Source organism: Podarcis erhardii (assembly GCF_964252035.2).
Source record: "Podarcis erhardii genome assembly, chromosome: 12".
NCBI lineage: Eukaryota > Metazoa > Chordata > Lepidosauria > Squamata > Lacertidae > Podarcis > Podarcis erhardii.
The window spans coordinates 33901062-33922452 of record NC_138513.1 but is presented as its reverse complement, the minus strand read 5'-3'; the positions used below and the strand labels follow the sequence as shown (position 1 = coordinate 33922452).

The 21391-nt window shown below is 41.4% G+C and overlaps 1 protein-coding gene and 1 long non-coding RNA gene across 14 annotated transcripts in view; one reads left to right on the top strand and one right to left on the bottom strand.

Moving 5' to 3' along the window:
* ZNF385D (zinc finger protein 385D) overlaps positions 1-21391 on the top strand; it is a 583216-nt gene that overhangs the window by 438497 nt on the left and 123328 nt on the right. For all 13 annotated transcript variants that reach the window (XM_081882143.1, XM_081882152.1, XM_081882148.1 and 10 more), the window contains one exon: positions 9791-9933. In XM_081882143.1, the coding sequence (XP_081738269.1) occupies positions 9791-9933 (143 nt within the window). The remainder of the gene's footprint in view (positions 1-9790; positions 9934-21391) is intronic.
* On the bottom strand, positions 10348-14049 carry LOC309325838. Its single transcript, XR_014150060.1, has 3 exons — positions 13749-14049; positions 11781-11888; positions 10348-10846 (listed from the first exon to the last, which is right to left on the bottom strand). It is a non-coding gene; the product is annotated as an uncharacterized lncRNA (long non-coding RNA).

The window sequence follows — 21391 nt, the reverse complement described above, 5'->3', positions numbered from 1 at the left end:
TGACCTGGAGCTGATATTCCCTGGAGTGGAATTAATTGAAGATCATATGTATATATCCTTTCATGCAAAAGTACTAGAACTTTTGAACAAAAGTGTGGGACTTTTGTTATGAGCTACTGCGTGGAAGTTTTATCATTTCAACTGCATAGCACTGGCCGGCCCAGTATTCTGTACTGGTTATGCAACTTATAAATTGGTATATTTTTTAAAAAGGATAATTAGATGTTACAGTGCTGTATATTTTTCTTCCACATTGGCCCTCTTTTGGTGTTGCAGGATCCAGGGGATAAAATCAAAGCTTTTTCTCTTTTTTCTTTACCCATTTTCTTGTCTATTCCTTTTAACAGTTTCAGCAATACAGGTTTGATGTATTTATGTATCTAAGATAACCTTTTCTGGCTCAACAACTTGGGGGGGTGTCCATATTTTTACCTCTTGAAATATGGCAACCCTAATCCAAGTATCAAACGATATTTAAGATAGGATGCTGGCAATATATATATATATATATATATATATATATATATATATATATATATAATTTTTTTTTAAGAAAGTTCAAATGCTAATAAGCCTTGGGATGAGTATCCATTTGGAATGTGAAAGCTGGGTTTTAGCTGCTAGCATTTCCTGCCAGTACATGTTCTTCCAACCCCCATGAGAATAGCACTTCTTCAAACAGCAGAGCTAGAGTAAGGAGCAGTGGGAAGCAATTATTGTACAGTCCCTTTTGGCATAGCCTAAATAGCAGGGACAGGGCCAAGATCTGTGCAGGGCAAACATAGCTATTATTTCACGTCTTTCCTCCCTGCAGTTTACCTTAACGCTTTATTTGCTGAACCACAGCTTAGGCTCAGGGTAAATAACAGAGGATCTAATCCGGAACACTTTCATCATAAAGAAAGCCACGCAGTCCTTGTTTAAAAAGCTCGATCTGTAGAATATTTAAGAGGTTTTGCAAAATACCAGGTACTATGTTTCTGGATTTCTTGCCTCTCTCCTAAACAAAACAACATTGTTGCTTTTGTACCCAGAGAACAATGCTCTGTTTCAACCAAAATAATTACAGAATGTGTCCACAAAGGAACACACTGCTCTTCTTCTGATCTCCTTATTTCACAGATGATTTCACAGTCATGTGGGATCAAGAGCAGCATGTGTTGCCTCCACTTCAAATTTTCAGTTAAAAACACCACCTTGATTAGGAACTACATTAAGCATTTGTTATCTGTCAATTGATGAATATGAAACTTAAGCATCTGTTAAATGACTAGGGGAGGGGGGGAGGGGAGACACCAGATGTCCAACAAGTTGAGAATATTTTGCTATTGCTAGATAGTTGTTCCTTCTTACTTGAAGAAAGTTGGATTGTGTAACCTAGTTGCATGTATGTGGAACTCCTACTGTCTTTTGAAGAGGAGGAGGATTTGGTGTTCTCAGCGTTCAATTCTTTTTAAATGTCCAATATAATTAGATGCATATTCAAGAACTACAGCACTGAAGGGGACAGGGACACCAGCTCTATTAGAAATGAATTCAGTTCAGTAGAAATGAATTCATTTTAATTTAATTTTCTAGTCAAAGCTAAGATAAAACACATCAGATGCCTATCAATCAATCGTTCTAATTAGCAAACGACAATAGTATGAAAGGTGGCTTTATATTAATATGTTTGAATGTTTCAAATAGATAATGATTATGTCATTTTCATTGTTAAGAGCATGAATCACACAACATTTCCCAAGAAAATAATTTGTTCAACATTGCCAAGAGTATTGAAGATTCACATGAGTATTTTTTAGTTGTTGTATGATACCAGTGAATGGTCAAGTGATTCCATTGTGCACCATCTACCCCAAACCCAAGCTGTTTCATTTAGACTGGATATTACCACCCAAAAATGCCAAGTGAATTAGCACTGAGATGTGTGTACAATCATGTTCATTCAAACATGCATGCAGCACATGTTGTGAACAGGTATATTTACAAGTACATGCATACACTGGATAGAAATATTTGCCCCTCCAGATGTTCCATCAGCACCAGCCAGGATGAACAGTGGTCAAGGATTATGGCAGCTATAGCATAGCAACATCTTGCTGGTTATCCATCCCTAAATCAGAAATCAGTGGGGGAAGCATATATATGTGAAACAAACTAAAAAGTCTTGTTCACTTACCTCTTAAGACACAAGAGAATATCATGAATAAAAAGAGAAGGGACATGGGAGTTGATATGTTGGCAAATCCTAGACATCAATATTTTAAAAATGTAGATTTACAATTTATGTCACATGGAAATGCCAACAGTTTTAAAATTTTCCATAGTGGCGTTCATACATTTTACTTTCTTTTCTGTCCACGTTCTTTGGAAAGAGCTGTTCAGAAATAAAGCTGGAAAGTTAATATCTGCTCTGCCAAACCATCATTATTAATTATGTATATATAGAGAGGAAAAAATGAAATTTACTCAGGCTAGTCAAAAACAATAATTTATCTTCAACGATGACAAAGTCAATGGCAAGTTGAAAGTTTCAGATGTTTTCAGTTTAACAAAAAAAGGGGTTGAAAAAATGGCATTCATTTTTTCCATACCTTTTTTTTTTTTTTGAAGTGTCTTGCTCCATTTCCAACCTCTGAAAAAATTATCCTCTCATTCCCTCTCTCAAGTGTGAAACACATTCACTTGTAGCTAGATGTCAGGAAATAATAGCTTCTCCATGTGATCAATCAATATGTGGCCAGTTATCCTCCACCCCCTGTAATATCATTATCCAACACAGACAGTGGAGCAACATTTTAAATACACACTTTCTATATTGAAAACACTTGAGAGAAAGAGGAAAAAGTAGCTTCGTTGCAAGCATATAACCTGGTTGCAATAAGGAAGATATCAATGCTAATTTTAAGTATGTAGATTCGCAGCTGCATACTGCAAATGGGTCAGCGGCTGCCAGCAATATGCTAGACATGCAAGGGTATTAATGTTTTTCCCCCCTTCAAGAACTGTGTAATGCAGTCAAAACTGGGAACTATGCTCGAAATTCAGCAAAATATCAATGCTCTTGTTCTACAAAAATCCTGGAACTGATCTATTTATGAGGGAGTACGCCCAGGTGCCCAGTACAAAATAATTGGATTGTTTTATCCAATTTGACAGGTTTAGTTGTAGCTTGTGAGTGGGACGGCAGAGGTAGTGGCACCTTCCGAGTGATGGCACTGCATTCCTTGGTGCCAGATGAAGCAGAGATGGTGTGACTCTGAATTGTTGGTGGTTACAGTGGTACCTTGATTTAAGACCGAAATCCGTTCCAGAAGTCTGGTCTTAAAACAAAGCGGACTTAAAACAAGGCGTGCTTTCCCATAGAAAGTAATTGAAAATGGATTGATCCGTTCTAGACAATGAAAAACACCCCCTAAAACAGCAATTTAACACAAATTTTACTGTCTAACAAGACCATTGATCCATAAAATGTAGGCAATAATCAGTGTACTGTACTATAAAACAAATATGACAGAATTGTAGATGAAAAAAAATTAGTTTTTTCCTTACGTGCACTGATGATAGTCATTGTTTGGATTGGGGGTGTGTGTGGCTTTTATCCATTTCTGCAGTCACACAGTCAACCAGTAGCTGAACTGGGTTCCACACAGTTACAGAAACAAGTCACAAAAACAAAGTCACAAGCCACGGTCACAGGTCAGCCACATAAAGTGAAGTCACAGTCAAAAAACTGAAAAAGCCACACAAACCAAAACGCAAAAAAATAGCAAAAACAAAACCTCCAAATGTCACCTCTGTGTTGCATGGGTGCTCGGGACTCAGCAGCCGATAGACTCAACAGAAAGCCTCTGATTAGCAGCGAGGGGCTTAATTAACAAATGAAACACATTCAAAGGAACCAGATGATGAAAAGCGACCACTAATACAGCAGCCGGGCCCAACTTATATATAAAAAATGACTCAAGACGGAGCACTCATTTCCAGGTTGCAATTGGACTTAGTCCAAAACAGACTTATAAGACTGGACTTTAGTCAAGGCACCACTGTACTGCATTGGTACACATACCTGCAAACTTGCCATCAACAACTCAGGATGGAACCATCTCCACTCTCCTTCATGAGCCACCCCCCCTGAGGAGGGGCTACTATGCCTGCAACTTTCACCCAGTTCTGTCCAAAGGAAAAATAATTATAGCCATTCTTTGTTTCCTCATGATATTAAAAGCTTCATTTTCTGAATCCAGCTGCACAGTCTGAAGTAATTAAACTTATAGGTCTTGTTATTGCAGAGCTAGTGTTCTTCTGGCTGCTAATCTATTTTGAGCTTTGCGGGGCGGGGCGATCAGCTGTTAAAAACTTTGTACTTATGTACAAATGATTTTATTTTTTTAACATTGACTTGAACATGTAAATGTCAATATAAGGTTGCTCCATCTTTTTAGGGAATTTCAGAGGATAGTAACTTTAAAAATCCTAGGACTGAAATCCTTGGGTTTACAAAATATGGTCTGGCAAGCATATTTGAGAGAAGGATTCTGATAAGATATCTGCTTCTTGAGACTAATCGTACAGCTGACAGGAAAGAGTTTAGAAATGGGCACATTCACAGTGATAGGATCTATAGATTCCCCAGAAGCAAATTCTTCTTTCTATCTACTTCACACACAGCAGAAAATGGTGCATACAGCTGTCTGAGATGTTAACAAACGGTTAGCAGGGGAGAGATGTAAATAGTACTTCTCACTGCTAAAAAACTTGAATAGTTTTTACAAGAGTGGAACACTGATGAGCAGTTATGAACAATGATAAAATCAATGCACTCAGAATGTACTGGACTTTTCTTGTCCTAGAGGTCTTTTGTCTTTGCTTTCATACTTACAAAGGACAATCAAAAGAGGAGTGCCGTAGCAAGTTCTTTGGAATAGCGCTTGAAATAATCCTTTAAACTAGAGAAGGATGGAAAGATGTGATTGCCATTTGCAAATATATTATGCACGCATGGACATAACTGAATAGTGCAAATACAAATTACTTGAGATGCAACAAAAGCAATTTGTATAAGAATCAAATGCCCAACATTTAAAATGTTTGTTATCTTAGTGTGCATGTATTATGTATGTTGAAATCAATTTACATAAACATGGGGGAAAACTGCTGCCACTTTGCATTTTTTTATATCTGTTAATGTCACAGTCAGCTTAGGAGCTTCACGTTGTTACTGCTGTGGAAATATCATGCATCTTGTTTATTTACATATTCATAACATTTTATGTTCTGTTAGACTGTATCTGATCCCATAGTTGGAATGTTGTCATAGCCCTCAGATCAACAGCCCTCGGTTCCCTGATGTAGCATCAAACAGAAGTGAAAGAATCATGGAAGTTACAGGGAACCTTCAGTACAGTGGTACCTCGGGTTAAGAACTTAATTCGTTCCGGAGGTCCGTTCTTAACCTGAAACTGTTCTTAACCTGAAACACCACTTTAGCTAATGGGGCCTCACACTGCCACTGTGCCGCCGCCACACGATTTCTGTTCTTATCCTGAAACAAACTTCTTAACCCGAGGTACTATTTCTGGGTTAGCAGAGTCTGTGACCTGAAGTGTCTGTAACTTGAAGCGTATGTAACCCGAGGTACCACTGTATTATAAAGTATCTCCTACACTCAGACAGAGTTTGATTTGGCTTAAACCCATTTCCCGTGCTGCTTTTTAAAATGATGCATTTTAATGTGGAAATCATATGTACGCTTTCTTGAGAGTAAATCCAACTGTGCAGAATGGGATATGCTTCTGAGTAAGCACGCTTAGAATTTTGCTGCATGAATCACTGTGTACTTTATGTAAGAAGGCATGTAGGTATGGGACTTTCCAAACAATTGCTTCATTGTTAAGAATCCAGGCAATATTGCTTCAGCTAAGGCATAACGGTTTTGTATTTTCCAAGAGCTAGAACTGCAGTTTTGAATTGATAGTAAAATGCCATTCTCCTCCTAGCAGGAATATAGTTGTGTAGTTGTTATACACTATCCAATTGGATAGTGTATATGAAATACGGTAAATGCCAATACCTCTCTCTCTCCCTCTCCCCCCCTCCCCTCTCTCTCACACACTCCTTACATGTTTTTGTGCGACTGTTAACTTCTAATTTTTTTTTTGAAGTCTTCCAGTACTGATGCTGTAAAATGATCAAGGTTATTAGTATGTCGCCCTGCCCGTTCCTTGAGAAACTAAGAGCACAGCAACTGGTGTGGTGTATATTGCTTATTGGGATTGTACGGAGGTTTCCCCCCTCCCTCTGGGAAAAGGTCAGGCTAGAGTGAGTCATTGTACCTGCTGCCATTCAGACATCATGTCTTTAAAATAAATCATAAGTTCAAGTTCAGGCAAAACTGTCAGATTTCTGATGGGGAAGGAAAGAGTCTTGGTGGATATGCTATCCTGTCGCTTCATTTGTCCTGCATATCTCCCTCATTTAATTTTATCTATATGCCAGCAGTATGACATCTTTTAAAAACTGAAGGTAGATTTAGACACACATTCATTGATTAGAAAAGTCCTATGTCTATTTCACAGGAAGGATTTGCCAGCTAACACATATTTAAGTCATTAGGTTTGCATGGAGCGTAACACATGGCTGTACCTGCTGTGACTTGGGTAAGAAGCAGGGAGCAAATCTTTGGGACAAGAAGGAAATGAGAGTTTTTACTACTGGTGATATTCTTGGGTATGGATTTGCCAAGTTCGTGATATTCCAAAATAGATTTGTCATTCACAGACACGGGCACAACCAATATGTCCAGGAGCCAGACAGATGTAGTGCATTACTGTCAGACAAGGCTTGGATAAACCCTAAGATACACACTTGAGTTGTATTGGCAATTGTGTGCCATTGAGTGTTCTAGTTTGTTAATGATCCAAGGGCCAAGCAGTCAGGCAAGCACACTGAAATTTCAGATTGTATTTTGTACCTAATGCAACTAGTGGCTCTGATAAATGAGGTGCTCTGGGTGTTCTGCTGGATGCAGAAGAGATCATCCACTTGGAGATCTGGCCAAAGTGTTTGGGTGATATCTGGGAATTTCTTGCTGTGAGCTCTGTGGATTTATAAAAATGCTATCCCATCTGCCTGGAAATTCTCAAGGTTCCCACTGTTCGGTTAGGCTGACAAGATATTAGATTAGTGCTGACAAGGGCCTTATAAAAAACAATATTACAACCAACCCTTGCATCATCCTCAGTGATCTAAGAGCCTTCTCTTTTTTTGAAAATGTAAATAGAACCCATAGATCTTAGAAGCAACCCTCTTTATTGGGAGTGGCCAATCTGTGGCTGTCCACGATTCTGTTGGATTTGGCCTCCCATGAGCCCCAGTCAACATAGCTCATGCTTGGGGTCTTGGGAGAGGGATTAGACAATATCTGGAGGGCACAGGGTTAGCTGCCCTTTTCCTGTATGCTATAACAGTCATTCTTATTTAATCTCTTCTGTTCAATTACAATATTGCACTGAAGTACTGAACCAAAGTAACAGTCTATCTAGCCAAGTTTCTCACAGCAGTGCCTTAAATACTTCTGACTCCCCCAGGTCAATTTAGCCAATATTTAAGCAGCTGATAAATGACTGTCTGGTTGCCTAAGATGAGGGCTGACTTGTATTATTCTTTTATCACTTCCCCTCCCATAATGGCGCTCTTCTAAAGGTCGGATTCAATTTCCACTTTCACAAGTGTTGTAAATCACAAGAGATTCCATGGAAGTCAGTGTACAATGTGAAATAAACATGAGCCATAAATTGATATACTTGATTTATAAGACCAATGCTTCCCTTTCGCTAAACTTTTTTTTTTGTCAGGTGTTTTAGAGAGCAATTGAAAAGATGGTAAAAGCGTGTTGTCACATAATTTCATCTCCAGCAGATTTCCTACCAAAAGTAGGAGAGTTGATAATTTGATATAGCAAGTTAATTCAATCATTTACTGTGAGCCTTCAATTAGATGTATTAAAATGCAACTCTGGTTAAGAGCTTTTCTGGCTGCAGTTAATACATTCGAAGTGAATCCATCCAATGATTTTATATAAGAATTGTAACTGGAAAAGAACCTCTTACCTTATATAAAGGAATCAAGTTTCTTACCTTCTACTCATTCTTTATCTTTCAGTGGAATATTTTCAGCAGGGAGGAAAATGACCATTGCATTTTGTTTGTGGGGTGCTCTGTTTGTTTGTTTGTTTGTTTAGGTGGGGGGTTTTTTGGACACTCCCCTGCCAGTTTTTGCAGTCTGCTACTTGCCTGTCAAATTAAGAGAATACAGGCATATTTAAGAATTTCACAGGATTCAAAGAATCTTAATTAGCTGTGAATTGATGTTCTGGAAGTATACCAGAAAATACAGGAGTCATTGTAAGCAGAGATAGGACTTGAATATTCCCAGCTTTCAGGCAACTGAATATGTTGTGGTCTGTGATGGGGGCAAACCACAAGAAAAATTTAGGTCCGTGTTTAGTAGGTGCCTGCTTATCAGTATGCAAAGGAATTGCTTCATTTCCATCTGGGTCCCAGAGAATGCTCAGAAGCAGCATTAGCAGGGGACACTAGCTCACTGCAATTCTTGATCACCCTAACCTGTGACAATAGTCTATAGGGCTTGCCAGTTATACTGAAGATCTGTTTTGGTCAGAATTTCAGAGAATAGCTTAATACCACATTTTGTTCTTTTTTAAGAGAGCAGGTTCTTACTCAGTTCTTCAGGCTGCTTGGTAAGATTAGCCTTTAAAGTTCACTGTAAAGCCTTGTAATTAGTTTGGAGAAATAACATTAGTTCATTTTATTAAGAGCAAAGAGAAAACCTTGAAAAGTGTTCTAAACACAAATGTTCATTTTATTATTATTAAATTCACAAAACCAAGGTCTTTCTTTCTGTTCATAATGGGACTTCTTTGTGGAAACAATAGAAAACTCAAGTTGCATATTATATTACTTTCCCATGTGGAATATATGCCAGAAGCCCCTTGAGTGTAAAAAAAAAGGGGGGGGGACAAGTCTTCAAACAAGAAATCCTAGACAAACTGCTTAAGGAGGGGTGATATGGAACATAAAAGTATGGGAGATGTATTCAGTCTTTTCCTCACTCACTCCTTCTCTCCTCCACCTGTCTCCTAAACTGTTTCCCCTTCTGTCATGGGGTCCTATATGTGTGTGTGGCTTTGTAAGACAAATCAAATGGTTATTTGGCTTCATTCTACCTTATTTGGTGCTTCATTAAGCACAGGTAGGCAGAAAGAGGAAGACAGTAACAGACCCTCCAAACGGAGCGTATGGCAGGATGTCCCTGTTTTCATCAGAGAAAGGTTGGAGGCTATGCAGTAAGACACTGAATCATTCCTTAAAGATCCAAAGTGTGAGGTCCTCAAAGTTACACAAGCAACTGTATTGTTGAACTGATTAGATTGGGGGGGGGGGAATGGAAACCTGTGCTTTATGCCTTTGCCCGAGCAATATTTTCATGGCGCATGAGCCATTGCCTCCACAGAGAGTAGTGGCCCTTCAGCACAGTTGAAGAGCCTGGCAGGCTTTGTGTGTGTGTGTGTGTGTGTGTGTGTGTGTGTGTGTGTGTGTGCGTGTGTGTGTATTCTTGCCAGGCTGCCAAGCCAAAGAGACTGATGGCTGACATTCTTAACTGACTTAGTTTTAAGTGCCTGTTATCTACAATACAATGAAACCAGATTAAAAAATCTATTATGTATGATTTCACTTTTTTTTTTCTTTCCCCTCCTTTCTTTGTATAGGAGGTACATGCCAGAGCCCTGCTCTTCCAGCCCTGGTACGTCCTCCAGCCCCAGCCCTGCAGCCTCCGTTGGATATCAAACCCTTTCTTCCATTCCCTCTGGACACTGCAGCAGCTGTCAATCTCTTCCCCAACTTCAATGCAGTAAGTACTCTACTGCAGATGTCGTTTCCATCTCTTATGTCATCCATTGAACTCCTCATTTTTTTTAAAAAAAATCAAGTCAAAGAGATAATCAGTGCTCACACATACGCAGCTCCCACCCGTGGTTGTTTGACGTGCAACAGTTATAGGGTTCAGGGGGGCAAATCCCCTGGAGAATTAGCAAGAAAACAAACCCATACCACAGAAGAGTAATTTACTTCTAATTTGTATATGTCGGATTAGTAATGGAAATTATCGGGGCTAATGAAAGAACATGTCCATTCCTGCATTTTCTAGTAATTAAATATGAATTAATATTTAACAGTGTTTGCTCATGGGTTCTAAGCAATTGCTCAAAATAAGTATTTAAATTATTTTTGCTGACAAATAATTAACACAGGCTGATTAATCCCTGAGTGATAGCATGCAAGTTTATTATTTCTAAAAACAAAACAAAAACAAAGCACCTCTGACTGAGAATGCCAAGGGTCATTGGTGTGTGTGTGTGTGTGTGTGTGTGTGTGTGTGTGAAAACCAAAGGATTTAAGCTCTTTTCTAATAGAGCTGTTTCCAGCTTGCTAGAAATTGAAGACAAGAATGTAAATCAAGGTTGCAGGAAGTGCCTTTGTATTCCTGAAATTCGAACAAGTGTTCCAGCCCCTTGGGATCCATTGCCAGCTGATGTTAGACACGTCCCTAGGTTCTGATGTTTAGGGGGCCACTGAAGTCATTTGTCTTTAAGATGACTTTCCCTAAAATGATTTCTCAGTCTTTTTATGGAAAATTAACTGTACAATTGTAGAAATAGTTTTTTAGGGGGGTGCTTTTTTTTTTTTTAGATTATTGAGTCTGTATCTTTGTACCTTTTTGTGCACTTCCATGGTAGCTTCTTTCTGTGGAGCAGCTGATAAATCTGAAAAATAAATAAAATGGAAACAGCTTCTCAGCTCTTATTAACAAAGGGAGGTTGTAACCAGAGTAGTATGAGTTTATCCTGAAAACCTGCCTGGGCAAGGTAGCTCTGTCTGATTTCAGCCAGTTACTCTCTCCTGCTTAGGGTTGCCATACGTCTAGAATTTCCTGGACATATCTGGAATATTGCTGTCTCTAGCAGCAGAAATTGGTAAAATGTTCAGTGTTTGAAATATGGTAACACTGCTGCTGCTGCCATTCCCTGTATCTTCCTTGGTGCAGTTGTGGATGACTCCTTGACCCCCATGAGCAGATTGGGGACAGTGTTCAGGGGGTTGCTGTAGGGAGGCCTTTAGGCAAATGATTGTCTGGATACAACCCAAAGTTTTAAAAGAAAACATATCCATTAATTGTACAAATAAAGTACTACTAATGAACAGTTTTTTACATGGGACGTGGGTGGCTCTGTGGGTTAAACCACAGAGCCTAGGACTTGCCGATCAGAAGGTGGGCAGTTTGAATCCCCATGACAGGGTGAGCTCCCGTTGCTCAGTCCCTGCTCCTGCCAACCTAGCAGTTCGAAAGCACATCAAAGTGCAAGTAGATAAATAGATACCACTCCGGCGGGAAGGTAAACGGCATTTCCGTGTGCTGCTCTGGTTCGCCAGAAGCAGCTTAGTCATGCTGGCCACATGACCTGGAAGCTGTACGCCGGCTCCCTTGGCCAATAAAGCGAGATGAACACTGCAACCCCAGAGTCGGTCATGACTGGACCTAATGGTCAGGGGTCCCTTTACCTTTACCTTTAATGAACAGTTTGCACACACCCCATTCTTCGCCATAACAATGGTCTTAGGCTAGCAATAGATCCCTGGCACCAGGATTCTTTTGGGTTCCAGCAATGCAAGGAGATTTCAATCTCTAACCCCACCTACCTTGAAGTAAGCCCCATTTTCAATAAAACTTCTCAGCAGACATGGTTAGGCTTGAAGAAATAGACGGTACCCCATACTGCACCGAGTGGTGGTTGATATCCTTCTCCCCTATTAGTAATAGGATTGCACAGATAGAGAAAAAAGGAGTGTGTATGATGCAAAAGCTTATATATTTGTATTTGCCTTATAACTGCTTTTGTGCCGTGAGTTCAAGAACTGGATGTAAATATTTTTGTCAGCCTTAGGTTGGGTTTAATTAAATAGCTCAGTTAGCTATATACGGTAATAATGCTATATTCGCTTTATCTTTTGACATTATATAAGCTTTTAGGTATTTTCATCCTTGCTGGGGTTTTTTTTATAGTTTTGCATAACACCCAGGCTGGACTTTTTCTTTCTTTCATCTTTTGGACATCATTCCACATTGGCTTTAATTTGCTGAGGTTTGATTTTTCGAGGCAAGGTTTAAGCTCTAACTACATATTTTACATGGCTTAAAAAACACATCAAAAACTTCTATTCTTCTCTTTTTCTTATTCTATCTTTATTACCAAAGCAGTCATGAGCAAAGCAAGGCAAAATGAGATACAAGTACTGACATTAGCAGGAGAACTGGCGTTATAAAGGTGTATGTAGGCAATGTGATATTCTGTGAATCAGCAATTTCACAAAGGCTAGAAGTGCATTGTGGGTGGCATTGCTTGCAACTAATTCATAGTTGTCCAAACCAACGTTAAATGCCAAAGTTTCTGTGCCATTATAATGAAGTGTAACAATAATTTAACAGAAGATATGTTTTGCAGTAATTTAGAAAATCGGAGAGATAAGAATGGAGAGACTGGGAGCATCAGCCCAAATTGGCTTCTCTGTGTCAGATTCTATCCTTCTTTCTCATAACCTGTGGAATCATTTCTCTTGTATCATGACATCAACATATGGTGATTGTCTACCCCCACTCTGCTTCAGAGGACGGTGTTGGCACAGGTGAGAAAGTCACATCACCTTGATGCCATGGAACAATGTAAATGTCACTACAAGTTACAAGGAGGTGGAGAGCACAACACAGCACGAAAATTTTCTTTTCCTTGGTTGCTCCATGTCTCCAGTGATGTATAGTGATGTTACATGCATACTACCTTAAGCTTAAAGAGGAAGGGGAGCCACTGGACGATGTGACTGAAGCTGGCCTGCCTTTTCTGCTCCCAACCTATTATCATATCTAATACAGTGGAACCTCTACTCATGACCACAACCCATTCCGGAGGCCTGTCCTTATGAAATGGGTCGCTGGGAGAGGCGCCGTGTGCGTAGGCGCGGGCAGTGATTGCCCGCTTCTGCGCATGCGCGAACGGCGATCACTGCTTCTGGGTAGGTGCGAATGGTGATCGCCGCTCCTGCACATGCATGAACGATGGCAAACCCACCAGTTACTTTCAGGTTTGCCGTGGTCGCAACTTGGAATGTCCGCAAATGGAGGCTCTTGAAAGTAGAAGTTCTATTGTATCTAGAAACAGAGATTGTGCTGTGGATGACAAGCTACCTAAGTTTGCTGCTTTGCTATTTAGCCAAATACTCTTGTGTGAAATTCGATCACTTTGGGTATGGAGCTTCTGGGCTTCATCACACATGCCATAGTGTGTGTGTGTATATGCTTAGCAATATGACCTTTGCATTCTGCTTCAGTTTTCTGACATGCCGTATCACACTTTGAGCTCCATTTGCCTCTTTGACCTATATAGTACTGAAACATAGGCCACACTGTGTTTCGATGCCCAAGCCTGTTAATGACATTTGGTAAACACATACATTGGCTAAGAAAGTCTAGTGTATTTCTGGAAGCTTCTGTAAGTTCATCCCAGCCTGAGAAATCTACGGAGACATGTCAAGTTCACTAGAACATTATCAGCCTAAAGAAAGATAGGCTACAAATTAGATTTGACTTAACAGGACAGTTTGACAAGGACATACCTTTTAATGTCTCTGAAGAGAGTTTATACTCCTCAAACAGTGATTTTACATTTATTACATAGCTTCTGAGAATTTTCCTCTGTGTGTATGTGTGTTTCTTGCCAGACTGATCTGAGTAAATGTAACCATCCATTTTAATTTCCAGTGATAAATCCAAAATATACCGTAATATATAGGACTGTTCCACTCTGATATTCTGCATGTTCCAATGATAAATTAAAGGAAAAATGCTGCAGTTTACACTTAGCAAAGTTTCTTCATTTTCTAAAATGAAGTAAATGTGATCCAATGCAAACTGTGTCCTTCGATGTCTGAACTGCCTGTTTGTGTGGTAAAACGGTTAATAATAATAATTAATAAATATAATTTATTATTTATACCCTGCCCATCTGGCTGGGTTTCCCCAGCCACGCTGCATGGCTTCCAACAAAATATTTAAATTACCATAAAACATCAAACATTAAAAACTTCCCTAAACAGGGCTGCCTTCAGATGTCTTCTAAAAGTCAGGTGTTTATTTCCTTGACATCTGATGGGAGGCTGTTCCACAGGGTGGGCGCCACTACCGAGAAGGCCCTGGTTCCCTGTAACTTCACTTCTCGCAGTGAGGGAACCGCCAGAAGGCACTCAGAGCTTGTGAATTCAGTACATAGCAATAACGGCATATGGTCATCAGCCCACCACAAAGCATGAAATGTCACTTCCTGGCAGATGCAGATATTCCATTTAGACTGCATGTCATTGTGCTACCTTGCTAGTCTCATATAAGAGATGGAAGGTGGAAGTGAAAACCTTAGAGCCAAACTTGGCATGGCATGCAACACATCCCTGCTGTTGCATTTTTTTTTAAAAAAAAACAACCCATTTAATAAATAGTAACTGTCAGAGCTGCCCCTTGGTCCCAGCTCACAGAGGACCAACGCCAGGCTGTCGTTATGTACAAAAGTCTTTATTGAAGTTTGGTTTCCATTTCAAAGCCGCAGCGTGCAACTCTACGTCTTAACCCCTAGACCGGCGAAGCTCCATCTGAGCCTCCTCCCCTTCCACACCAGTTTAAGACTCTAGCCGTGCTCCACCTCTTCCTTCGCTCCTTCCTCCTCTGGGCCCTCCTGCCCGCTGGGGTTTCATCCTTTCTGGACTCTTCTGACGCTGACCCCCCTGATTCTTCCCCCCTCCTTCCGGCGGGCTTTAGGACCTGGTTCCCTATCCGGGCTACCTGCTGTGCTGCTCGCCTGTACATTTGAACTTGGCGTGCGCGCCCAGCCGGCAACCTTCCTCTTGACCGTTCCCCCGCTCTCCGATGGAGGCGTGGTCAATCCTGACTCATCTCCTCTCGCTGGTGGTGAATACGCTGGTCCCGATACCTGGGACTCCTCCCCCCCACTGCGCTCTGGTGGGGAAGCTGGTCCTGATTTCCAACTGCTGCTCTGGGAGTCCCCGCTGGCCCCTTGCTTCTGGGGTGTCCCCCTTGGGGCCCCCCTTGCCCTGGCCACCGGCGCCCCCTTCTGTGAATCTTCCGATTCGCTGGAGAGGCTCATGGAATATCTCGGGCTACTGTCTTCTTCTCCTACGCTGCCCTCGGATTGCTCCCTCTCGCTCTCCATCTCCTCCCCTCCCTGCGCTCCTGCTGCGTCCCTGACAGTAACCATGGAGCTGATTTATGGATTGGTAACATGTGTGAAGGGAAGATTTAACCTGCTCTCCTGCAATCCCAGTTAGAACTGCCTTGTGACAATTGCTGGTAGCTCTGGGAGACAAGCTCTCTTTGTCACCAATGGAAGCTTCCTCCGCTCCAAGGGCAGATTGCAGCTGCAGGAGGGTGTTTCATTCAGACCTCTGCAGAGGCAGAAAGGGTTTAAAAACCTTTTCCACTTTTACAACCCTGGTGAAAACCCCCCATGCCTGCAAGTTGGGGGTGGCGGGTATATGATGCAACAAGTAACCATCACGTTTAACTTGGTTGTTGATGACCTGCCATAATAGGGGTGGCTGTGGTTGGGTGCAACTGTCATGTATTGTACCAAAAGCGGAGATGGATTTAAGGCAGTGTGACCAGTTCTGCCACACTAGGTGCTGAGCCCAGGAGGGCATTGCAACTGTGTTGTAGTGAATTGAGCACAATGGGAGGTGAGGGGGTTGCTAAATTTTGGGCTTGCATGGGGTGCTACTGAAATTTGAAAAACCAAAGTCCACCCCTAAAAGTTGTTTTTCCAACTTCCTACTTATGTTGGGATGCTGTTTGCTCTTCAGGGTTCTGCTACTACTTTATTTTAAATTAAATACCCTTCAGATTTTAGGACTGAAGGGTGACCTAAAATATCTTCAATAAAGACCTTGAAATATCTTAAAGGTAGAAAGAAATCCTGTCCACATGAGATTTGGCCCTCATAAGATTTCTCATCCCTTTTGCTAGAACTAGCTAAACCTTGACCCAAGTAAGTTGCTGGGTAGATCCTATTACCAGGCCTGCTTATTTAGCAGGGTAATCCCTGGGATCATTTTTTTATTTATCAAACTTCATTTATTCAGCTTTGATTTGCAACTATAGTGTTTTTCACTCTACCGCAATATTGTTTTTGGAAAGCTAGCTGCAGTAGCAGCATGTGATTGGTGAACATTCTGACAAAGGACCCAATGTCACATCAACTTGTTTTTAATGTTTGGTTTTATCGCTACTTAAAAATGAATATTTTATATTGTTCTTCATAAACCGGTTCTTCCGCCCAGTAAGTGGTCTATAAAGTTTGTTAAATAAAAACAAACTGTCTAGAGAGGGGAATAACTTCCCTCCATTTTCCATGCATGGCATCTAGCAGGGTTGGAGCATAGAGAGAATTATAGATATCACAGTACTGCAAATAATTACTGGAAGTAGAAAGAGGATTTTTTGTTTTACACAAAGTACTCTGTGCTGTGACTACTATGCAGAGACGCTGTTATTGTTTTGGTGAAGGTGATAATAGAGGGGGCAGGCATTTGGGCTAGAGGATCAGACCTACAGAGGAGGTGGCGACCACTGTTTTCACCCTTGATTCCGAAATTAATCAATGTTATGTGGGGGGAAACAACAGGCTAGCAAAATGTTTCTCTGGGGATAGTGCAAGCCAAGAGATTTCTTGCACAGCAGCAACTGAGGTAACTTTCAATGATCTTGCCATCCGATTGCATTAAGTAGAGCTTTATGAAGCATTATATAAAAACAGCATGCTAATTAGCAATCTGGTTAGCGGAACATTTGTAGGTGCTATGCGCTTAATTGTGTAGTGTATGCGTACCCCCAAGTCATATTTAGAAAGAAATGTTAACAACTCAGCCATTTAAGCTGAAAACTGTAGACTGCTGTGAAAGCCCCGGAGAAGTTTCAGGTTCACGGGTTCAGTAAGAGTTTATCTAGTGGAAAAGAATGAACATTTTACTGATTCTACTTCTGAATGCATTTATCTATATGTACGTCACACAATTTTGTTTCCTAACTTTCATCGTAACCTGTATGTATGTGTGTGTATCTATATCTATCTATCTCTCTGTATATATATCTATATCGGTATATCTATATATCTATATCTATCTATATATTAGAGAGAGAGAATGGAGGAGGTGGATTCATTTGCCAAGTACATTTTCAAGATGTTTCAACTCTCCAATGGTTTGACTTCGCCCCTGACGGCACACTTTTCAATTGTCTCCCGAGATAGGCGGATGCCAATTTAATAGCTTACATTACATTATAGCTGCAAAATCAGATAGTGCATAAAATGCAAATATTTTCCTAATTATAACAGTTAGAGTTAAAGTATCAAAGAAACCCATTTAAATGTATTTTCAGTTGTTGCTTCCCGATATAAATATTTTCACTAGAGAGAATATGCCCTTGTTTCTACTCCTTAATTTCCCAGTGGCTTTTGATACAATTGGCCATGATATCTTATTGGGCCATATCTGTAGACCTCAAATTGGAGGCACCATGTTGCAGTGGTTTTGATCCTATCTCTAGGGCAGGTTTCAGAGACTGGTATTGTGAGGTTGCTGTTCAGTGGCAAGGCAGTGGAGTCCCACAGGATTCCATCTTGTTCCCAGTGCCGTTTAATGTCTGTATGAAGCTGCTGGAGTAGGTAATTTGGAATGAGATGTCATCAATATCCAGAATGACACCCAGCACTACTTCTCTGAATTGCGGGGCTGCACAGTCTGCAGACCAGAACATGGATGCAGTGATGGGCTCAATAAGGGCCAATAACCTGAAGCTGCATCCCAACAAGACAAATCCTTTGAGTTGGTGCTTCCCAGGTAATCAGGATGGACACTTTTTTGCCTGTTTTCAATGAACAGACATTTGCCTCTTTGCTTAGGCATTTCTACCACCAATTAGATTTTCCTACAGTAAATATTGGGACACGCGTGGCACTGTGGTCTAAACCACTGAGCCTCTTGGGCTTGCTGATGGAAGGTTGGCAGTTCGAATCCCCGTGACGGAGTGAGCTCCCATTGCTCTGTCCCAGCTCCTGCCAATCTAGCAGTTTGAAAGCATGCCAGTGCAAGTAGATAAATAGGTACTGCTGTGGTGGGAAGGTAAATGGCATTTCTGTGCGCTCTGGTTTCCATCATGTGTTCTGTTGCTCCGGAAGCGGTTTAGTCCTGCTTGCCACATGACCCGGAAAGCTGTTTGTGGACAAACGCCAGCTCTCTCGGCCTGAAAGTGAGATGAATGCCACAACTCCACAACTCCTTTGACTGGACTTAACTGTCCAGGGGTCCTTTACCTTTATCTTTACAGTAAATATTCTCAGAGAGGAAAGAACTACATGTGCACACTTTGTGCAACATCAAAGCCCTGCTTTGTCTCAGCTTCTTCCTGCTGGGCAACTGGTGAGTGAGGGAGATCCCAAAGAGCCGGATGAAATTAGCCACTATCTTAAGGTTACCAGACGTCCACGTTTCCCGAGGACAGTCCCTGGATTTATACATCAGTCCCCATACAAAATCCATTGAAGTTGAAAAGTGTCCCCAGATTCATTGAAAAAAATCAGATAACCTTACACTATCTGGATTGTTACCTCCCCCACCCCTGCCTTAGAACCAAATTCCATGTGATGCGCAGGAATTTCATGGAAGGTTTGAGGGAGCATGTTTAACCATTCTGTGGTTATCTTGCCAATAGAAATCCCTTCCATGGCTACTATTCCAAGGCTACTATTTGTTTACCATAATACACTATTTAAACCAGTTAAAACAATTCACATCCGCAAGATACAGTGGTTCCAATATATATCACGGGATTAGTCTTACTGAAGTGATGTCACAGAATCTTCTCAAATATGGAATCGTAGCTGAGGCCAAATAAGTTTGTCCCTTCTGTGCATTAAAACAGTGGTACCTCGGGTTACATACTTCAGATTACATACACTTCAGGTTACATACTCCGCTAACCCAGAATTATTACCTCGGGTTAAGAACTTTGCTTCAGGATGAGAACAGAAATCGTGCAGCAGCGGCGCGGAAGCAGCAGGAGGCCCCATTAGCTAAAGTGGTGCTTCAGGTTAAGAACAGTTTCAGGTTAAGAACAGACCTCCGTAACGAATTAAGTTCTTAACCCAAGGTACCACTGTAGTAGAAAATGGAGAATATAGAACAGGTTGCTTAAGGGAAGGTTCAAGAGAATCCTTTACATTAGAAGGGGCTTAGTATATTTGATGAAATACTAAAAAGTTGGTGACCTCAGGCTGGGAAGAGGAAAGGTAAAGGTAAAGGTACCCCTGCCCGTACGGGCCAGTCGTGTCCGACTCTAGGGTTGTGTGCCCATCTCACTTAAGAGGCCGGGGGCCAGCGCTGTCCGGAGACACTTCCGGGTCACGTGGCCAGCGTGACGAAGCTGCTCTGGCGAGCCAGCACCAGCGCAGCACATGAAAACGCCGTTTACCTTCCTGCTATAAAGCGGTACCTATTTATCTACTTGCACTTTAGAGGTGATTTCGAACTGCTAGGTGGGCAGGAGCTGGGACCGAAAGATGGGAGCTCACCCCGCCGTGGGGATTCGAACCGCCGACCATACGATCGGCAAGTCCTAGGCACTGAGGTTTTACCCACAGCGCCACCCGCGTCAGGGAAGAGGAAATACATTGGTAAATTCTCAGCTATGGGGTGCTGTAGAAGGGAAGAGTTAAAGGGGACTTTTTATAGAAAGAGCCTAACAGACTTGCATAGGAATGAGGCGATGGCTGGTCCTTTAATAAAAAAAGAGAGAAACTGATAAATTGCTGAGTAACAGCTCATTTAGTCTCTCTCATACTGGAGTCCTTACTGACTAGATACTTTATCATTGTATGCTTATTGCTTTGTTAGCAGTAGACAACACGAGAGCCCAATTGATATTTCAATAGACCAGGTTTGGTTGCTAGTGGTGTTGCTAAGTGGATTTTCAGCTGCCCGGAGTATACTTGAAAGGAAGATGGCAGAAGAAGCTGGCATGGCTGTGGATGACTGTTTACTGGGATGGTATGGGGCAGGGCAGGGTGGCAGTGAGGCCAGCGCTTTGCAAGAGCACCAGCTGAAAGCACCAACCGCTCCTAGAAGATGGTATCCAAATGTGTTCCCCCAGTGTTTTCTGGAATCAGACTGGACCAGAAACTTTATGGCTGAGAAGTTGTAGTAAAAAAAATTGAAGTAAAATTTGAAGGCTACACCTGATTTTCTTTGTCAAAAGAGGTTGTGGGGCTTAGGGTGTTGTTAGGGATGATTGGTGGGTGCTAGAAGAGATACCAGCTCGGGACTCCAGCCAGCTTGACAAGATTTATTAAAGTCCATTATACTATTTACAATCCGGAGCTCTCAAAAGGCATGTCCTCCTCATTCAGTGTCAGTTGCCGAGACTGACCCCTCCCTTCGTCTTCTCCAGCATAACCACTTCCTGAAACCTCCCCCTTTCCTTCCTCCTTTACGTAAAGAGCGAAGCCCCAGAAGTTGCTCCCCCCTCCCTGATTAATTGCTTCCTGACAACCCTTTGTCATCCTCCCTCTCTGACGAGGTGCAGCTGCTCATTACAGTGGTGTCCCGCAAGACGAATGCCTCGCAAGACGAAAAACCCGCTAGACGAAAGGGTTTTCCGTTTTTCGAGGTGCTTCGCAAGATGAATTTCCCTATGGGCTTGCTTCGCAAGACGAAAATGTCTTGCGAGTTTTTTCCCTTTCCCCCCCTTTTTCTAAACCGCTAAGCCGCTAATAGCGCTAATCCGCTAAGCCGCTAATAGGGATGCTTCGCAAGACGAAGAGACTCGCGGAACGAATTATTTTCGTCTTGCGAGGCACCACTGTATTGGAGGCTGCTCTCTGTATTTCCCCAGCATTTCCCCCTTCTCAGCCCCCAGTTCCCTGACAGGTGTTTACGTACTTTTATTTTATTTTATTTTATTTTATTTTATTTTATTTTATTTTATTTTATTTTATTTTATTTTATTTTATTTTATTTTATTTTATTTTATTTTATTTATTAAATTTGTTTACCGTCCTATACCCGCAGGTTTCAGGGCGGTTCACAGCATAAAATCGGCTTTAAAATATTTTCTTCTATAGCAGCAGAGCATGCCAGAGTGACATTGCAACAATGGCTTTCTGCTGTAGTGTTTACTCAGCTGTGGATTGGGAATCTGG